This window comes from Hyperolius riggenbachi, chromosome 2 (genome assembly GCF_040937935.1).
Source record: "Hyperolius riggenbachi isolate aHypRig1 chromosome 2, aHypRig1.pri, whole genome shotgun sequence".
Classification (NCBI taxonomy): domain Eukaryota; kingdom Metazoa; phylum Chordata; class Amphibia; order Anura; family Hyperoliidae; genus Hyperolius; species Hyperolius riggenbachi.
Window position 1 is genome coordinate 223,150,267 of NC_090647.1, and position 19,861 is coordinate 223,170,127.

Here is a 19,861-nt window from a genome sequence, read left to right on the forward strand (position 1 = left end):
CCTTTACCCTCTAACTAGACAGTGTACAGGACTTATCCTGCTCCAGTGTATTATTATACTGTCACTCAGTGGAATTAGTAGCCTTACATATTGCTTTGTTTGCTAATCTACCACAATGTTTGAAATGTTAGCACCGGCTATTCTCTTTTCTCCTTAACACCAATGCCATGACAACCAGCACATGACCTGCTTCAAACACAGCACTGTCACCACGGTTTCTCTCCCCAGGCTCCCTGCTCTCTGCTTCAGTCACTTTGAAGGCTTGCTGGCTGTGTGGAGAGTTATACTCAATCAAGATGCACAGAGCATACCAGCCAATATTACCATGTGGCAACAAGTATCTTCAGCAGAAATGGGACAAAACCTACTACGATGAGCATAAAAGAAAGGTATAGCAATGATTGATAGATAGAGATAGATAGATAGATAGATAGATAGATAGATAGATAGATAGATAGATAGATAGATAGATAGATAGATAGATAGATAGATAGACTTTTATACGGTTCTAAATAATCTGTCACTGTCAATATTGATGTATTGATAACATCCGCCCAAGTATCAGAAATGGTAATCTTCCTTTGTTGAGTACTTAGCAAGGTAGCAATTTGAAAAGTAAATCAGATTTATATATTACAATCTGTTTTTCTCCCTTGTAATGAACTTGCCATGGTTATTTTATTATTTATTATAATTTTCTAGTTCCCTGGTTGTCATGATCTCACCAAGTATTTATCTTATACATATATTGTTATTCCTTTGTAAGTGCTTTCTCCTTCTTAGCCAAGTTTTAAATTTTCCAGTCTTCACTCCATATTGCCTCTGCGCAGGTCAGCACTTCAGTACTATAATGTAAATAATAGGAGTAATGCTCAGGTACATTGTACGCCTCATTTAAGTTGTTTTAAGCACAACTAAGTGTAAGAAATATATAATTTAAAGTTATATTTAGACATTAGTCACTTGAAAAATCTTTTTCAGTTTAAGCCTAATGTTTGTAAAACTCCTGTCTCTGCCACTCTTTTTTATTGAACCAGGCTGAGTTTCTTTAGCTGATTGCTATTATATTTCTTACAATGAGAGACAGCCTGCTCCTCTTTTTCATACCTTCCCATAGGATAATACATGCTGCTCTGTACAGAGTCAAACAAGGGTCTCTGAATGGGGATCTCAGGCAAACTTTCACCTCAAGATAAATCCCTGCTGCACAGATTCATACATCCTGAAGTCCTCTTCAGAAACCTCCAGCTGGACTGATGCCACCAATGCTAACTAATTATCTTCCTTTCACATATTGGCCACTGCATCCGGAAACTTTGCAATGGTACAACAAAACAAAACTGCTGAGCAAACTTGGCAAGATAAAAATAGGCATTCAGGAAACTCTTGCCAAGGATGAGATGCTGTTATGGTTTTTTGCTGTTCAATAAAAGCAACACAGGGCCTGAGCCTACTAACCCAGTTGTGTCCACTTTTCAGCAACACATCAATGTTACAGATGCTGATAAGCAGGCAGAAGCAGACATAACTGTGTTAGTGGGCTCAGGCCCTAAACGTATGCTAAGAAAATACTGGAAATATGCTGGGACTGGGCTCTTAAAAAAACCTTCTCATTAAAGGACCACTATCGTGAAAAAAGTAGGCAATTAAAATCTGACAGAACCGGGTTTTTTTTCAACAGCATTTCCTGAACAGCAGTTTAACTGCCAAAATAGTAAGATACCAGCCAGCCTCCCTACTCACTTCCCCATGTGAGGAGATGGACTGGCCCAAAACCTGTCGGTTCTGTCAGGTTTTAACTGCCTCCTTTTCGTGATAGTGGTCCTTTAAGGAAGTGTGTGTGAGATTGCAGTTACACACCTGCTAACTGACAAACTTTACAGTAGTTCCATCTTTATTCCAAAAATAGACCAGGCGAAGACTGCAATCCCTTACCTCCTAATAGCATACAGTTGTTAAAACATCCAGTTCTGGATCACTTATAAAATCCCTACTGGAGATCCTCTGGGATCACTTGAAATGTCATAGTAAATTAGACCCTTTAAGATAAGTCTACTTGAAGCAAACTTAGATGTCTCCACACGAGTGGTAATCTGAGAATTGGGTAGACACTTTTTTGCTTTCCATTTTTCAAATCATCATTAGAACCTGCATTTCCATGCCTCCAAAATACAGCTCCCAGAGATCTTCAGACTTGTAGAACATCATCCTGTGCATGTGACATGACCAGCATGTTATTCCACCTCTTTATAGCTCTACAGTCACTCACAGATCTTTTCCATTTATTATTAATTTGCTCTATACCCAGGGCCGAATTTGTATATTTTACCACCCAAGGCTTACTGTCAACCTCACCCTGCCCACTGTGTCTCCCCTGGTCTAGAGCACCCCCATCCTATGCTCCCCTGTCCTGTGCTTCCACATCCTGTGCTGTGCTTGACTGCTCTGCACTGTGGAAGCAGGGTGGCCACGGACCCCTTGCCGATCCTTGCTTTCTGGTGCCCTAGGCCATGGCCTTTTTGGCCTTTCCTCAAACCTGGCCATATCTATACCTGTGGGACATTTTGAAGCCTGATAGCATACTGGTTAAGGTTGTTGCCTCACATGCAGGGTTTGAGCCTTTACCAGGGTTTGAATCCTGGCCCAGTAAAAACAGTAAGGAGTCTTTGGGCAAGGCTCTCTAATGATCCTAGTCGCCCGTGGAGCACCCCAAGTGGTTGCAGCCCTGAAGGACTTTTATTCCACCAGGAGAATGTTGCTGGAAGGTGTAATGGTTAAGGGCTCTGCCTCTGACGCAGGAGACCTGGGTTCGAATCTCGGCTCTGCCTGTTCAGTAAGCCAGCACCTATTCAGTAGGAGACCTTTGGCAAGTCTCCCTAACACTGCTACTGCCTATAGAGCGCGCCCTAGTGGCTGCTGCTCTGGTGCTTTGAGTCCGCCAGGAGAAAAGTGCGATATAAATGTTATGTTAATGTTATATAAATGTTATGTGTCATATTAGTGGTATTATGGTCAAACACTTACTTACTACTAAACTGTGGTTCTTTAATAAAATATGCCCTTGACAACAAAACATATCAGGATACTAGGCAACTTTTGAGAAGTGATTTGCTGCCTAAATCTATGATTTATGTGTTGTTACTATATTGTTTCCTATATATGGACAGTGCTGTACCCATATATTAACTACTTGGCTGTTTGAATTGTTTATTTGCTTCAAAAATACTAAATTTTCCATTTCCTAGTTCTTTGTTCCTCAGTCAGGAGTTATCAACTGCCAACATAACACTGTAATTGTCTGTAATGATTACAACTCCTCCCCCTTGATACAAAATCATATCATGTTTTGTCTCTGTCGCTGTACAGGAAGTGGTAGAAAATATCATAGATTACACACAGCACAGCAATACAAATCCAAACAAAAGGTTCTCTTCACCACACTATCCAAAACAAATGTTCTCCCTAGGATTGGCATTAAACTGTTAAATAACAGTGTTAAGTCAAAACAAATGAAACAAATACATAAAAAAGACATAAATGATTGATGCATATAAAGTGAAGCAACAGAACTGGGGTGGTTTTCATAGCAATTAAACAATTAAAGATGGAATCACATTTCACGTTTTTACGAAAAAAACTCTCTTTCCTCTAGTTTTCCATGTTAGTCAGGCTGATAGGTAAAGTAACAAAATCATTAACTATAGTCAACATAAACAGGGAAATGAACACTAGATAATTTCAACACAGTGTCACAAACAAAAGAGAAATCTGCATAAGCATGACACAGAGCAATCTTGGAAGAACTTGAAAGGTGCCCTTCTCTGTTGCTTAGAAGCATGACAACTTTAAACAAAATGACAAGCGTGTTACCAGCTCAGCCTTATTATGTAACCTACAATTTTACCTAACAAAAGAACCCTCAGAGTTCCTCTTTGATACACATTGTGTACAATTAGCTTTGCTTGAATTGTATTATATGAACTGTAAAACTATCAATGTATGTTTCACAAAAGGTATTACTTGACATTTGCCTTAAAGGAAACCTGTCACGAGCCTGAGCTATAGAAACTAAATATTGGATGAAAAAAATACATAATCAAAGGTTACTTTCCAAGAAAACTCTAAGAGGCCTATTTATTAAGAGGTAGCAATGTGAAATCTACCTTTGAACGTTTGATCACCACTTTTCAAAGTCCGTACTTACAAAAGAGCGTTCAGATTTTCTATGGTGGCAATCACTGCTTTCCTTGTCATACTGCAATTAAAATAAGTCGGTGGTCTGTAGTTCATTCACTGGAGTAGCAGTTCTGCAGCTGTGGCAATTACTCTTTGTCAGCTACTGTATCAGTACGTGGCCCATTAACTTGCAGTACAGCTGTGTACCGCAACTTTCTAAAGAGGCACTCTGCAGAAATCTGGTGAACAAGGTGTTATAAAACAAATAGCACCATTAGCCATTGTAGCCTATGGGGTTCTCCAATTACAAAGTGGCAAAAGCTATTTGGTCAAGGGTATGGCATCGGCATTGGTCACAGTGGCTCATGGAGGCGGTGCAGAGTGACTGGAAGAAACGGTGCCAGCAGAGCCTAGCATGCAGCGTGGACGTCGGATGGATGGCGGGCAACACTGTTCTTCTAGCGATGGACGTATATGAATTATACAGTTGCTGTAAGAAAATGTGAATCTGTAAATAATGCCTTAGCAAGGAGTAAATGTGGATGGAGTACAGATATAAAAGACATTGAAATGAATAACATTGTTATATACATAGTGATTATTATGTGGGATACTAATGATGGATGCCTTGTTTTAGGTGCAGTCTGCCAAGCCGATGGTGGACACCCATAGCCCTCACACTTATACCCATCTCAGTCTCAAGCTGAAAAAACTAAAGGTAATTCCAGCCAGTTCAACTGAATGGCTATTAATACAGTAAGAAAACAGATATAGAGTACTGATCCAGAAATTGTTGGCTGCTTATAGCCATTATTATTCATATTTCTCTCATTCATACATAAAAAATAGAAATAAGACTTGATCATCTGATTGCAGCAAGTCAACCAGAAATGTACAAATCAGTTACCTGATCAAATCAATCACTTGTGTTTTGTGTTAGGCTAATTTCACACTGGGATATTGTATTAAGTTGCGTTATAATGTGCATATAACACAACTGCCATGCGATGTAGCATCTGATAAATGTGCACCTTGATTGGCATTGTGTGTGTCAATGTGCATAATTCTAACAACACACTGCATGTTCTGCATTGTAACAGTGGAATCAGCTACATTGCATCTCAGCTGATGAAGTGTGATCTGCCCATAGACTCTGAATCGCACCACATCACAGTGCACTAAACAGTGTCCGTCACAACACAGCGTGCCAGTGTGAAAGTCCCCTTTCTCCATGTATTCTGGATGAGAATGTTTGTACGAAAATTCTGACCTATGTATATTAAAGTGTCCAAACAGCTGGTCACTGGGGGTGATTTACTAAAGCCATTATAAATTGCGAGGAGCTGCAATGTGGTAAAATCTCAAATTGTGTGTTTTTGTTTTTTTATGTAGTTGCACCTACCTGCACCCTGCAAAGTCACATCAGTAGGGAGTTATATACAGGATCTTCTCAAAAAATTAGCATATTGTGATAAAGTTCATTATTTTCTGTAATGTACTGATAAACATTAGACTTTCATATATTTTAGATTCAAATACACACAACTGAAGTAGTTTAAGCCTTTTATTGTTATAATATTGATGATTTTGGCATACAGTTCATGAAAACCCAAATTTCCTATCTCAAAAAATTAGCATATTTCATCCGACCAATAAAAGAAAAGTGTTTTTAAAACAAAAAAAGTCAACCTTCAAATAATTATGTTTAGTTATGCACTCAATACTTGGTCGGGAATCCTTTTACAGAAATGACTGCTTCAATGCGGCGTGGCATGAAGGCAATCAGCCTGTGGCACTGCTCAGGTGTTATGGAGGCCCAGGATGCTTCGATAGCGGCCTTAAGCTCATCCAGAGTGTTGCGTCTTGCGTCTCTCAACTTTCTCTTCACAATATCCCACAGATTCTCCATGGGGTTCAGGTCAGGAGAGTTGGCAGGCCAATTGAGTACAGTAATACCATGGTCAGTAAACTATTTACCAGTGGTTTTGGCACTGTGAGCAGGTGCCAGGTCGTGCTGAAAAATGAAATCTTCATCTCCATAAAGCTTTTCAGCAGATGGAAGCATGAACCCACTTTTGAACCAGAAACTGTAATGATCCGCTCAGCTGGATGCACTGGCAGACAGCTGTTTGACCATTCCTCTAGTCTGTGGGCTGCAGGTCTCGGCAAGAGAGACCTGTCTTTCCATTACAAGTTTCTGGTCTGTTCTGCTGCTGAGGAATTTGCATACACTCGTTATGCAAATCCCCTACCTGCCTCCTTTGATGACTGGCAGTATAAAGAGCTATGTTTCCCAGAGTCCTTTGCTGGTCATAAGAGTTAGTCCTGTGGAACACTCCTGAGTGTCAGCCTTGCTCATTGTTTGAAGATTAGCTTAGAGTATTCCTGGAACTGCACTAGGCAGTTTCCCTAGTGCAGTTAGGATTGCATATCTGTTTTGCTTGTCTGTTTCGATTGTCCTGTCCCAGCGGTGGTCGACAGGAAGTCGTTCTGATCTGTTGTTCTTGGAGTATAGCTGGAGCAGCGGTTGCTACCAGCTATCTCATCTGATCTGTCTTGCCAGGATCGCACTCGCCTTGCACTAGTGCTGTGGATCTGTCTGATCTCAAACTCTCTTTCTATACTTGGATCGCACTCGCCTTGCGCTAGTGCTGTGGATCCTTCTGGTCTGCTACTCTCTTGCTGTACTTGGATCGCACTCGCCTTGCGCTAGTGCTGTGGATCCTTCTGTTCTGTCTTCCTGGATCGCACTAGCCTCTTGCGCTAGTGCTGTGGATCCTATCTCTCACTTATTCCTATTTTCGTGTATCTGTCTTGTCTGCTACGAACGCTTGCTGGAGGCTTGGTGAGTTAACCGTTAAGCAAGCGCTCGCGTCCTCTGTTTCATGTTTGTCTGTCCGTGGAAAGTTAGGCGTGCTTGTCTCTGTTGTGCTTATCACGCGGAGACCGCGCATAAACGCGTGCACTGTTGCGAATGAGTGCGGTGTTCGCGTTTAGCTAGCGTTTTTTATTTTCCATATCTTCTCATTGTATGATTTGCTGTGCCTTTGCTACTCTCATGCTCTGCCTTGCTGTAGCCTTGTGTCACCTCTGGCAATCACCTCTCTCGCGATTGCGTTCCTGCTTCATATCTGCTGTTGTGTATGCACCGTCGCGGGTTGGCGACTAGTTTGGTGCACACACATACAATCTGTCCCTGTGCTCATTCTCTTCCGCAATCGCTTCTCTTGCGATTGCGTTCTCACTTGGTTTCTTCTGTTGTGTGTCCACCGTCGCAGGTTGGCGGCTAGATTGGTGGACATACATGCATTCCTCATCTGTGCTTATTCGGTCTTGTGTCGCTGTTAGCAATCGCCATCTCTGGCGATTGCCTTCTCACTTTGTCTTCATGGTTGTGTGTTCATCGTCGCAGGGTGGCGACTAGTTTGGTGGACACACATACCCTCTGTCGCTTTGATTTCCCTCTTTCAGGGCTATCTTGCCCTGCGTTTCTTCCCTTCGTACAATTCCTGTCTGGCGTGTATGCAGGGTAGAGGAGCTGTTCCTCTGCACTGCACAGCTCCCTCTGCAGACAGGAATTTCTCTCTACAGGTGCATTGCACCTTTTGCTGGGTTCCCTCAAATTACACGCTTGTGGAGGATTTCTGCAGTGTCAGCGCACGTCTTGTGTGCTGATCACGGAGAGAATTCCACAATCGTTACAGTATGATTAGCCAAACCGAAATTCCCTGTGTAGAGGGAATTTCCGATTTGTACGATTTAGTCAAATATGGGTCCTGTGTCTTTAAGAGGTTTAAGATACTGGACTCTGAAACCAGAGATGAGTTCATTTCAGAATGTTCCAGATTCTTGGCAAATCCTGAATTTCAGGCCACCAATATTTCTACTTGGAGTGGTCAGATTGCTTACAATCTTTTCCAAGGGGATCTGTTCGTGTGGGCTGATGAGTATGCCAGACACGAGAATCTGAGACATAACCCTCGCAGATTTCTCGCTCACGTGTTTTCTCATAAGCTTGGAATTTGCATGCCAAGTTATTTCTATGAGTTTTTTCCTGCAGTGCATGATGCTGATCAGATTAGGTTATGCAACATTTCTGTGTCATTTCCATATGTTAATGAATTGGTGCTTGCAGGCCAATCTGCTGATTTGGCTTGTCAGCCAAAAGATTCGTTGCACATAGCAACCACAAATAAAGAGGTTATTTCTGTCAAGTCTGAAATGTAATTAACAAATAACCCTTTCCAGAGAGGACAAGTATTAAAACTTAACTTTTAATAAAGTATTCTAAGATAAGACCTATTTTGCTATACACATATATAGTGATGCATGGGAAGGGGGGATAGGTATCAGTGGCTAAAAAAATAACCATCCTCCCCTTTTCCCAATCAAAACCTATTACTCTACACAAAACTCAACATGTTTCATTTCCTAAATTGGAAATTTCGTCAGGAGAAAAAAGTGCTCAGTGCTAGAGTGCCATAGTGCTACAAACAAGTTACATTAAATACATATCACATAATTGGTATAACAAACTGACAGGAAGATGGCCGTAAAAAAACAGCCTGCTAAGCTACATCCATCCTAACTGCCCTTATATAGTGTGTGGAGGAGCCCAGAGGCTTCTGGGTAGGCCGGAAGCCTGCTCCTCCTCACAGGGAGGGGGTATCCCCTCACCTGATAGGTCCAGCATATAGTCAATCATTACTGGTATCCAATCCGCAATTTGGCCATAGAGATTAATATAAAATTTACCTGTAATTCTGCACCACTTTAAACTTGGGTTTTTCCCCCTATCTACCCTTCAGCATGAAAAGATCACACTCATGCGACAGAACAGAGTAGCAGACTGTTGCTACATATATAAATTTTAAAATCCGTATTTCGGACCCTCCGATTGGTCCAGCGGAATAGCTGGGGGCGTGGTTAAGCGGGAGGTGCTGAGGCCAACGTAATCGTGCAGCAGCCAATAGGCTGCTGCTAACCTCTGTCCTTTCTTACCCTGAGACGCATGTACGCCTGTGAGAGCGTGGTCACATGCGCAAGTACGTCAGGACGCGTTGCCACGGTAACCGCAGCCATGAAGGCGGAAGCGCATCAAATGTACGCCTTCTATACTAGGCTGGATACCGGTAGTCATGGCAACGTGTGTATGTGGGCGCAAATATACGGGAATAATGTGCTGAAGAAACTAACAAGGCAAAATAGTCATCTAAATCGATGCAAGCTAAATGCGTGCACACACGCAGTGAAGGGAGATAAATACATAAATCTCATACAGCTTATTGGATGAAGCTACGATGACCCAGACCTCTGTGAATTGCCAACCACCATAATAAGGGAAGGCAAAACACAGGGCAAGGTGGTTAATAGTAAGCCTCTTATCACATAACTATACACAAGTACAGAGGCATTAAACACCCAATACAAGGGCTAGGGGGTGAGCATTATAATGGCAGTAAATGTTTACATGGAGGATAGAAATACCTAAATCTAAACACGTGATTTGTCAACCACAGGGGGACCAATATACATCTCTACGAGAAGGTAAGTATTGCAGGGAACTAAGTCCCAGTATTACAGGAAGGGGGAGAACGTAAACCCCTCATTGAGGCCCTTAGGGCTTAACGTGCCCAACCTATATATCCAGTGGGCCTCAAGCTGTCTCAATTTCTGGTCTAAATTACCCCCTCGGGGTCCCATCTTCCATTTTTGTATGACCCAGAATTTCAGACAAGACGGGTTACCGCCATGTTTATCATGGCAATGTCTGGCAACCGAGGTGTTGCGTTTGTGATTGACATCTCCTAGATGCTCAAGTATTCTCTCTTTGACAACTCTTGTAGTCTCCCCCACATAGATTAGGGGGCACGGGAATTGGATTGCGTATACCACTCCCTCACTGTTACAGTTAAAAAAGTCCCACAGATCAAAAGTACAACCATCTTTGGGGGCCACAAAGCTCTTGCAGTTGAGAACATTAGGACAAGCCTTACATCTCCCGCATTTGTACATCCCTTTAGGGGGGTTAGAATTTAACCAGGTTTTTCTTACCCCTGTAGTTTCACTGTTAGCAGTGGGCAGAAAAGAATGTGTCAGATTATCCCCCAAGTTTTTCCCTCTTCTGTAGGTGATAAGGGGTGCTCTTGGCAAATAATCTTTTAATTGTGTGTCCAATTTTAAAATGGACCAATGTCTTGCCAGGATTCGTTTAATGTTACTTGATTGATTGGAAAAGGTACTAACCAATCTCACATTTGCGCTCTCTTTAGAGAAGTCCCTATTTTTCGGGATAAGGAGATCCTTACATTCGACAGCCTGTGCCTTTTCATATGCCTCCCTAATCACTTCTCTGGGGTACCCCCGATCAACAAAACGTTTCTTTAGGGTCAGGCACTCCTCTTTAAAGTCAGATTCATTCGTACAGTTCCTGCGGGCCCGCAGGAACTGGCCTTTAGGGATACCCCTTTTTAGAGGTTCAGGGTGAAAACTTCGCCATTCCAGGAGTGAGTTGGTTGCCGTGGGTTTGCGGAAAATCTTAGTGTCTAGACCACCCATGTTGTTTTTCCGAATTTGTACATCCAAAAAGTTAATGCTATCTTTATGTATCTCGTGAGTAAAGAACATCCCGATCTCGTTAGAATTTAACTGTTCAACGAAATCGGCAAACAACTGCCTGGGGCCGTCCCACAAAATGAAGATGTCATCTATGAAACGGCCCCAGAAAATCACATGAGAGGTGTATACTGCCAGGTCCTCTCCGAAGACGATAGTGTCCTCCCACCATCCTAAGAAGAGGTTCGCATATGAAGGGGCACAAGCCATCCCCATTGCACAGCCTCTGTTCTGCAGGTAATATTTATTCTGGAACAGAAAATAGTTGTGGCTCAATATAAATGACAAAAGCTCCAGGATAAAAGCTGAATGCTCCGCCAGATGGACACTTCTAGATTGTAGGTAATAACCGGTGGCATCCAGGCCCAGCTTATGATCGATGTTATTATACAGGGCCTCTACATCTAAACTGGCCAACCAAACCTGATCCCCAATATGCACATCATGTAGTTTGTTTAGAAGATCCATCGTATCACGTAGATATGCTGGGAGGCTTTCAACAAAAGGTCTCAAAAAAGAGTCTACGTATTTACTGATCTGTTCAGTGAGGCAATTGTTACCTGACACAATAGGGCGACCAGGTGGATTCGATATATTTTTGTGGATTTTTGGGAGGGCGTAAAAGGTGGCTACTGTGGGAGACCTATTAAGCATACAATCAAAATCATTTTTATCCAGGACACCCTTTCTCAATGCCTCTTTCAACAAGTTTTCCAGTTTCTTATAGAAGGTCTGTGTGGGGTTCCCTTCTAACTTCTTATATTGTCTCTCATCTGAGAGGATCACATTACACATATTAACATATGCATCCCGAGACTGTAAAACAATATTGCCACCCTTGTCAGATTTCTTGATTACCATATTATCATTAGCCATCAATTGTTTCAGGGCCAGTTGTTCATTCATACTAAGATTACATTCAGTATGGGGTCTTGATTTTGCCAGATCCTCTAGATCCTTTACCACAGTATCTACAAATGTTTGAATAGTGGGGTAACCACTAATACTGGGACAAAACTTGCTTTTGCTTTTCAAGTTGCTCTTAGGTGCTCCTAATTGTATGTCACCGGTCCTATTCTCCTCTAGAAGGTCATTAAGAGTGTCTAAGGCGTTTGCATCCATTTCCTCTAGCCTTTTTGCCTGCATTGTAGGGGAGTTCATATACTTATAAACTGCTAGTTTCCTAGCAAATAAGTTGACGTCTTTGACGGTGTCAAACAAATCGAAGTCAGGGGTGGGAACAAAAGTCAAACCCCTGAAAAGGACAGAGATCTTATGTTGATTAAGCGTATAGTCAGTAAGATTAATAATTCGCATTGTGTCAGTCATGTCAGAGATTACCATTCCTCCTCCCTCCGCCTCCATTGGCGAGGTTTGTAACCCCACTTGTCCCTGTTTCTGAGTTGACGGGGGGTTTCTGGTGAGGGGGGATTGCGACCCTTTGGTCTGCCCCTGCCCTGTGTTTTTTTGAGCTTTACGGGTTGCTCCCCTGATTTTGTACCCTTCTCTGACAGACACGAGAATCTGAGACATAACCCTCGCAGATTTCTCGCTCACGTGTGTTCTCATAAGCTTGGAATTTGCATGCCAAGTTATTTCTATGAGTTTTTTCCTGCAGTGCATGATGCTGATCAGATTAGGTTATGCAACATTTCTGTGTCATTTCCATATGTTAATGAATTGGTGCTTGCAGGCCAATCTGCTGATTTGGCTTGTCAGCCAAAAGATTCGTTGCCCATAGCAACCACAAATAAAGAGGTTATTTCTGTCAAGTGTGAAATGTGCAAAACCATTCAGTATGATAATGATGTTTACAATGATGTTGCTCCGTCTCCGGGTTTTTTGCCCCAATCCAAAGCTTATGTGGATCCTATTATAGGTAGGATCGCACACTATATTAAAGCAGTTAAAAAATCTGTTCTTGTTCCTGAACTTCACCCATATGGAGATTATCTGGATACTGGCTTGTTTGAACCTCCATTTGCCTCATGGGACATTGGGGCCTTGATGGAGGAATTTGATTTTGATTGGAAAGCCTTTTGCGTTTTTTACATCGCAAAAAGCGAAGATGTCTTGAATGATTGTCTCGATTCTATGTACCTTTTGATTGATTCCGACGAATGTGACGAGGGTGATGTGGATCTGATGATTTATGTTTGGCAGACGATTTTGGATGAGTTGCACACACGCCAATCAATTGATTCCAATAAAGAGACATCGTTGTCGGATGATTGTTCCTGCCTTTCTGGGGTAAAGCATGTGAGTCTTGACATTGTGCGATCTGAAATGAGTGGGTGGGCCACTGTGGTTGATTCCTGTGCGAATCTTGGAGGATTCTCTCCTGACTACGTGCAGTTTGAATCTGTGCAATCTGATGCCTGTTTCTCTGATGTTCCTGCAGATTGTGATCAGCATGAATGTGCCAGTTTTCTCAAGGATGTGTGGGACCCCTTGTCATTTAGAGACAGATCTTTAAGATCTTCCATCTGTGATCCTGCTATGGGGAAAATTCTTAATTTATGCAGCATCAAAAGTAAAATTAATATGTCTAATAAAGTTTTTCCTGATGTTGTCGCTATTTCTACTGCAAATGCGTCTTTGTCTCATCCTGTTCACACCTGTAAGGACCCGTTGCCTGGTGACAGTTGCTCCAGTGTTTCTGTCCTGAACGCCTTACAGTCTGCCCCGCAGATCGCGGAGGTTTGCGCTATGGAAGCGTCAGTTTCACAACCTAAAATGATCTTGGATTCGCAAATTTTGCGTTCTGTCTCCTCGGATTCTACATCGTTAGCCGAGTCTAAGAGTGAGACAGCACTTTGGTTTTGCGAATGTGACTCTGAAGCATCTTTGCTGGGTCCAGAGAAAGTTTCTCCGAGCCTGCCCTGTACCATGAATAACAATATGATGTCCAATCACACTGACATTTGTGAGTCCCTTTCTTGTTCTGAGGAAAATGCTGATTCTGCACCCTGTACTCTGGATGAGTTAATATGGCCTTGTTTAGAGTCTCCTGCAGTGTCCCTAGAGGCTCGTCTAGGTATTGCTATTATACTCACCTGTTTTTCTGCAGTTTTTGAGTTGCAAGCTAGTTTGACTGCTACGCAGACTTCTGGGTGCAGTGAGATTAAAGTTAGGAAGTTAGTGTGTGTTCCAGTAAATATTCCTGTACATTCCGCTCATGATGATGAAATTCAGTCTCAGTTTATGGTGGAACCTTCCCTGGGACATCTGCCCTGTCCACAAGATAAAGTTCCAGTTTTGCCCTGTAACATGGATAGTTCAAAATCCTTCTCAGAAAACTTGAAAAATGATGTTCCTGAGGTATTGTCTGATATCCTGGAGACCTCCGAGTTCCTCCCAAAGGGTGCAGAACTTGTAGGAGATGTCTCCTGCCCCCCAAGTCCTTCTGAAGTGTTGCCCACTTCAGTAGGCATTGCTGTTGTGCTGACTACCTTTGCAGCTCTGGTGCAGCTTCACTCATATGTAGTCAATGATGATATTATTGTCACAGAGATTTCTAGGTTTGAGTCCAAGCCTTCTTTTGAAAGTCCAGTGCTTGTGACCACTGCTCGTGATGATTCTCTGCCCGGTTCTGGTTTTGGTCTTGTCGTAACGGACTCTGAGGTTGGCAGTTCCTCGACGTGTCCTGGGGTTCCCTTTGGGCTAGTGTACCCCGATGTGTTCTGTGACCCAGAAAGCCCAAGTGTGTCTCGGTTGCCAGCCTGCTCAGATGCTTCCTCGGTGGAAACCTGTTCTGATGTTGCCTGCCTGCCTGCATGCCCAGAGGTGGTCCCTGAAGACCCTGGTCTTGATGCTTGTCCTGGTAATTCTGAATCCGGAATTGTCATTGGTTCCATAGGGGTTCTTGATAGTTCTCCATGTGAGCCTGGTGATGGTTCTGCCCTCCTGGGATCTCTGCGGAGCTTCAAAGTGTTCTGGGAGATCCTGGGAGAAATATTTCCTGGTACCTTGGATGAGATCAGCAGTGGGTGCTTTGTGGAAAGGGACACTTCGAATGGGTATTTTGGCAGGTTTGGTATTTTTGGACGGTCCTTGGAAGGTGGTGGGCATGGCTCGGTGGGTGTCGATGGCTTCTTCTCTGACATTCACAGTCCTGATGGGTGTTACACTGAGACTTGTGGTACTGATGGGCATGTTTCGGTGGCTTCTCCTTCCCATGAGGTCGGTTTCGGGTGGGCTGACTCTGGAATTGGGCCTTGTCGGGCTGCCCCGACCTTCATGAGTCTTCAGTTAGAGTCTTTTGCAAATATCAGTTTAGAGGCTCGTCTGGAAACCGACCCTAGAGGGGGGGGGGGGTACTGTAATGATCCGCTCAGCTGGATGCACTGGCAGACAGCTGTTTGACCATTCCTCTAGTCTGTGGGCTGCAGGTCTCTGCAAGAGAGACCTGTCTTTCCATTACAAGTTTCTGGTCTGTTCTGCTGCTGAGGAATTTGCATACACTCGTTATGCAAATCCCCTACCTGCCTCCTTTGATGACTGGCAGTATAAAGAGCTATGTTTCCCAGAGTCCTTTGCTGGTCATAAGAGTTAGTCCTGTGGAACACTCCTGAGTGTCAGCCTTGCTCATTGTTTGAAGATTAGCTTAGAGTATTCCTGGAACTGCACTAGGCAGTTTCCCTAGTGCAGTTAGGATTGCATATCTGTTTTGCTTGTCTGTTTCGATTGTCCTGTCCCAGCGGTGGTCGACAGGAAGTCGTTCTGATCTGTTGTTCTTGGAGTATAGCTGGAGCAGCGGTTGCTACCAGCTATCTCATCTGATCTGTCTTGCCAGGATCGCACTCGCCTTGCGCTAGTGCTGTGGATCCGTCTGATCTCCATCTCTCTTTCTATACTTGGATCACACTCGCCTTGCGCTAGTGCTGTGGATCCTTCTGGTCTGCTACTCTCTTGCTGTACTTGGATCGCACTCGCCTTGCGCTAGTGCTGTGGATCCGTCTGATCTCCATCTCTCTTTCTATACTTGGATCACACTCGCCTTGCGCTAGTGCTGTGGATCCTTCTGGTCTGCTACTCTCTTGCTGTACTTGGATCGCACTCGCCTTGCGCTAGTGCTGTGGATCCTTCTGTTCTGTCTTCCTGGATCGCACTAGCCTCTTGCGCTAGTGCTGTGGATCCTATCTCTCACTTATTTCTGTTTTCGTGTATCTGTCTTGTCTGCTACGAACGCTTGCTGGAGGCTCGGTGAGTTAAACGTTAAGCAAGTGCTCGCGTCCTCTGTTTCATGTTTGTCTGTCCGTGGTTAGTTAGGAGCGCTTGTCTCTGTTGTGCTTATCACGCGGAGACCGCGCATAAACGCGTGCACTGTTGCGTATGAGTGCGGTGTTCGCGTTTAGCTAGCATTTGTTATTTTCCTTATCTTCTCATTGTATGATTTGCTGTGCCTTTGCTACTCTCGTGCTCTGCCTTGCTGTAGCCTTGTGTCACCTCTGGCAATCGCCTCTCTCTCGATTGCGTTCCTGCTTCATATCTGCTGTTGTGTATGCACCGTCGCGGGTTGGCGACTAGTTTGGTGCACACACATACAATCTGTCCCTGTGCTCATTCTCTTCCGCAATCGCTTCTCTTGCGATTGCGTTCTCACTTGGTTTCTTCTGTTGTGTGTCCACCGTCGCAGGTTGGTGGCTAGATTGGTGGACATACATACATTCCTCATCTGTGCTTATTCAGGCCTTGTGTCGCTGTTAGCAATCGCCATCTCTGGCGATTGCCTTCTCACTTTGTCTTCATGGTTATGTGTTCATCATCGCAGGGTGGCGACTAGTTTGGTGGACACACATACCCTCTGTCGCTTTGATCTCCCTCTTTCAGGGCTATCTTGCCCTGCGTTTCTTCCCTTCGTACAATTCCTGTCTGGCGTGTGTGGCAGGGTAGAGGAGCTGTTCCTCTGCACTCCACAGCTCCCTCTGCCGACAGGAATTTCCCTCTACAGGTGCATTGCACCTTTTGCTGGGTTCCCTCAAATTACACGCTTGTGGAGGATTTCTGCAGTGTCAGCGCACGTCTTGTGCGCTGATCACGGAGAGAATTCCACAATCGTTACAGAAACAGCGGTAGAAGCGCCTGACCTGGGCTACAGAGAAGCAGCACTGGACTGTTGCTCAGTGGTCCAAAGTACTTTTTTCGGATGAAAGCAGCTTTTACATGTCATTCGGAAATCAAGGTGCCAGAGTCTGGAGGAAAACTGGGGAGAGGGAAATGCCAAAATGCCTGAAGTCCAGTGTCAAGTACCCACAGTCAGTGATGGTCTGGAGTGCCATGTCAGCTGCTGGTGTTGGTCCACTGTGTTTTATCAAGGGCAGGGTCAATGCAGCTAGCTATCAGGAAATTTTGGAGCACTTCATGCTTCCATCTGCTAAAAAGCTTTATGGAGATGAAGATTTCATTTTTCAGCATGACCTGGCACCTGCTCACAGTGCCAAAACCACTGGTAAATGGTTTACTGACCATGGTATTACTGTGCTCAATTGGCCTGCCAACTCTCCTGACCTGAACCCCATGGAGAATCTGTGGGATATTGTGAAGAGAAAGTTGAGAGACGCAAGACCCAACACTCTGGATGAGCTTAAGGCCGCTATCAAAGCATCCTGGGCCTCCATAACACCTGATCAGTGCAAAAGGCTGATTGCCTCCATGCCACGCCGCATTGAAGCAGTCATTTCTGCAAAACGATTCCCGACCAAGTATTGAGTGCATAACTGAACATAATTATTTGAAGGTTGACTTTTTTTGTTTTAAAAACACTTTTCTTTTATTGGTCGGATGAAATATGCAAATTTTTTGAGATAGGAAATTTGGGTTTTCATGAGCTTTATGCCAAAATCATCAATATTAAAACAATAAAAGGCTTAAACTACTTCAGTTGTGTGTATTTGAATCTAAAATTTATGAAAGTCTAATGTTTATCAGTAAATAATTAACTTTATCACAATATGCTAATTTTTTTTAGAAGATCCTGTATATCAGAGGCACTGGTTGCAAATAGCCAGGGATACCGAGTTATAAGCATGGGTTTTGTGAAAAAAAAAAAATGTTTTTGTTACATTTAAGTTTTTTTTATTGATTCTAGCATCTAATCTATTAAAACAATCTATTATGAGAGGAGGCTCATCTTGGGATTTGCATATTTGCATTAACCTTTTAACAGCCCTGCATGCGTTGTCACTTTAGAGAAAACTTGCGACAGAGCAGCGGGGGCCGACTAAACTTGGCTGCCTAGCACAGCCATGCAGAGTGGGCAGGAAGCTGATATAGTTACCTATCCAGACAACTGGATGGACTTCTCCTCTGCCCACGGCAGCAGTGCTCAATTTATGGCATGTCTTCTGGGCCCTGATCACATGACATGAGATGTGATCGGGATCCAGGGGATGGTGTCAATGTTACAGCACCACTCAGTGGATTCTACCACTGAGTGGCGCTGCAACGCTGACACCATCCCCTGGATCTCGATTGCATCTCATGTCATGTGATCAGGACCCAGAAGACCTGTCAGGATACATCGCCGTCATGGTGGAGGAGAGAAGAAGACGATCCAGACATTTGGACAGGTAACTATAACAGCTCCCTGCCACCCACTCTGCATAGCCCATACACTTCCCCAGTGGCAGGAAAAATGTGGCCCTGCAGCCACATACAGTTTTACTTTATGTGGCTGCTAAAAGGTTAAACATAAAGCGGCACTCTAGTCCACACCACCACTGCATCATGTCTCTGCCCTGGCCTTTCCAGGACTGAAAACAAAACAGAAAGCACAATCATTTTAATTTTAAGTTGTGTTCACATTCATCATTATTTGCTTGTTATTACTGGTCTCGAGATGCACTGTAGACATGGCTCCTGAGCAATATACCCTGTATTATTTTATAGCTTGAAGAGGAACGGCTTTCGGTTATTGAAAGGGACAATCGTTTACTGCTGGGGAAAATGTCAACTATAATGAGAACAAAAGGAAGAATTGACAACAAGAATAATTATGATGGCAAGAGGTAACAGACCGACAAGGCACAATTCACATCTCAGGATTAGGGATGAGTGTTTAAAATCAGAACGGTGTTCCCAATGCTTCAGAATAGAACCCAAACCTGAAGGCCTGGGACCCACTAGCAGTGCTTTTCCAACTGCTTGTGATTTGTAAAGTGTTGCTAATGGAATGCTATGGAGGATTTTTTAAAAATCTCATCCCTAAAGTGGGATCACACCCATACCATTACATTAGCAAGAGCTTTGCAAATCAAATAGCGCTCAGAAAAGCGCTCCTATTGTGTCCCAGGCCTTATACATGCAGGGCAAAGGGGGGGGGGGAGTTAACTCACCCTTGTCGCCGCTTCTGTACTCTGCACTACACACTGCATTCCAGCTCTCCAATGCTCCTCCTCTTGGCTGTGAAGGAGGAATTATCAGAAAGCTTAGGCTCTGTCTTGAAGCATTTGGAATGCTGTTCCAATTTCAAATGCTGATCCCTACTCAGGAAGGATTCATGATGGTCAATAAGATGTCAATAATTTTAAGTTGATGCAACATTTATGTTAGTTTTATGCAACTTAGATAATTGGACCTTATAAAATCATGAGCTATTGCATTTCATTGGCTCAATTCCAAGTTGCATTAATTTGCATAAAATGATAAAAGAAAATCTGCATCAACACAAAATGAGCATGTCATTGACAGTCTTTACTCAAGATCCTATAGGCATAAAAAAAAGCCATAAACTTCATCCAACAATTCGTGCTACACCCTAAATCATGTTCCCAAATCCCTAAACATTATCTGATCACACATACAGAATGAGAGGACACAGAGGACACAGAGGCATTGCATGGAGCAGGGAACATTTCTCTGTGTCCCATCTGCCCCCCCTGTTCTGCCTCGGGTACACTTAAATACAAGCATCAGCTTACAGAGAAGCAATTTTATGAATTGTTGAAGAAATAACGTAACAGAATATATGTCATTACATGCCCTTAAAAAGGGTTCCTGCAGCATGTCCTTCATTTTATTTTTAAAATGTTGCAGTATATCCATCAGGACCAGGGCAGTTCCCGATAGG

The 19,861-nt window shown here is 43.4% G+C and overlaps 1 protein-coding gene across 1 annotated transcript in view; it reads left to right on the forward strand.

Moving 5' to 3' along the window:
• The first annotated feature begins 203 nt into the window (after window positions 1-203).
• CFAP97D2 (CFAP97 domain containing 2) overlaps window positions 204-19,861 on the forward strand; it is a 30,396-nt gene continuing 10,738 nt past the window's right edge. The window contains exons 1-3 of the mRNA XM_068268225.1: window positions 204-389; window positions 4,814-4,894; window positions 18,682-18,800. Coding sequence (XP_068124326.1) covers window positions 297-389; window positions 4,814-4,894; window positions 18,682-18,800 — 293 coding nt within the window. The 5' untranslated portion in view covers window positions 204-296. The remainder of the gene's footprint in view (window positions 390-4,813; window positions 4,895-18,681; window positions 18,801-19,861) is intronic.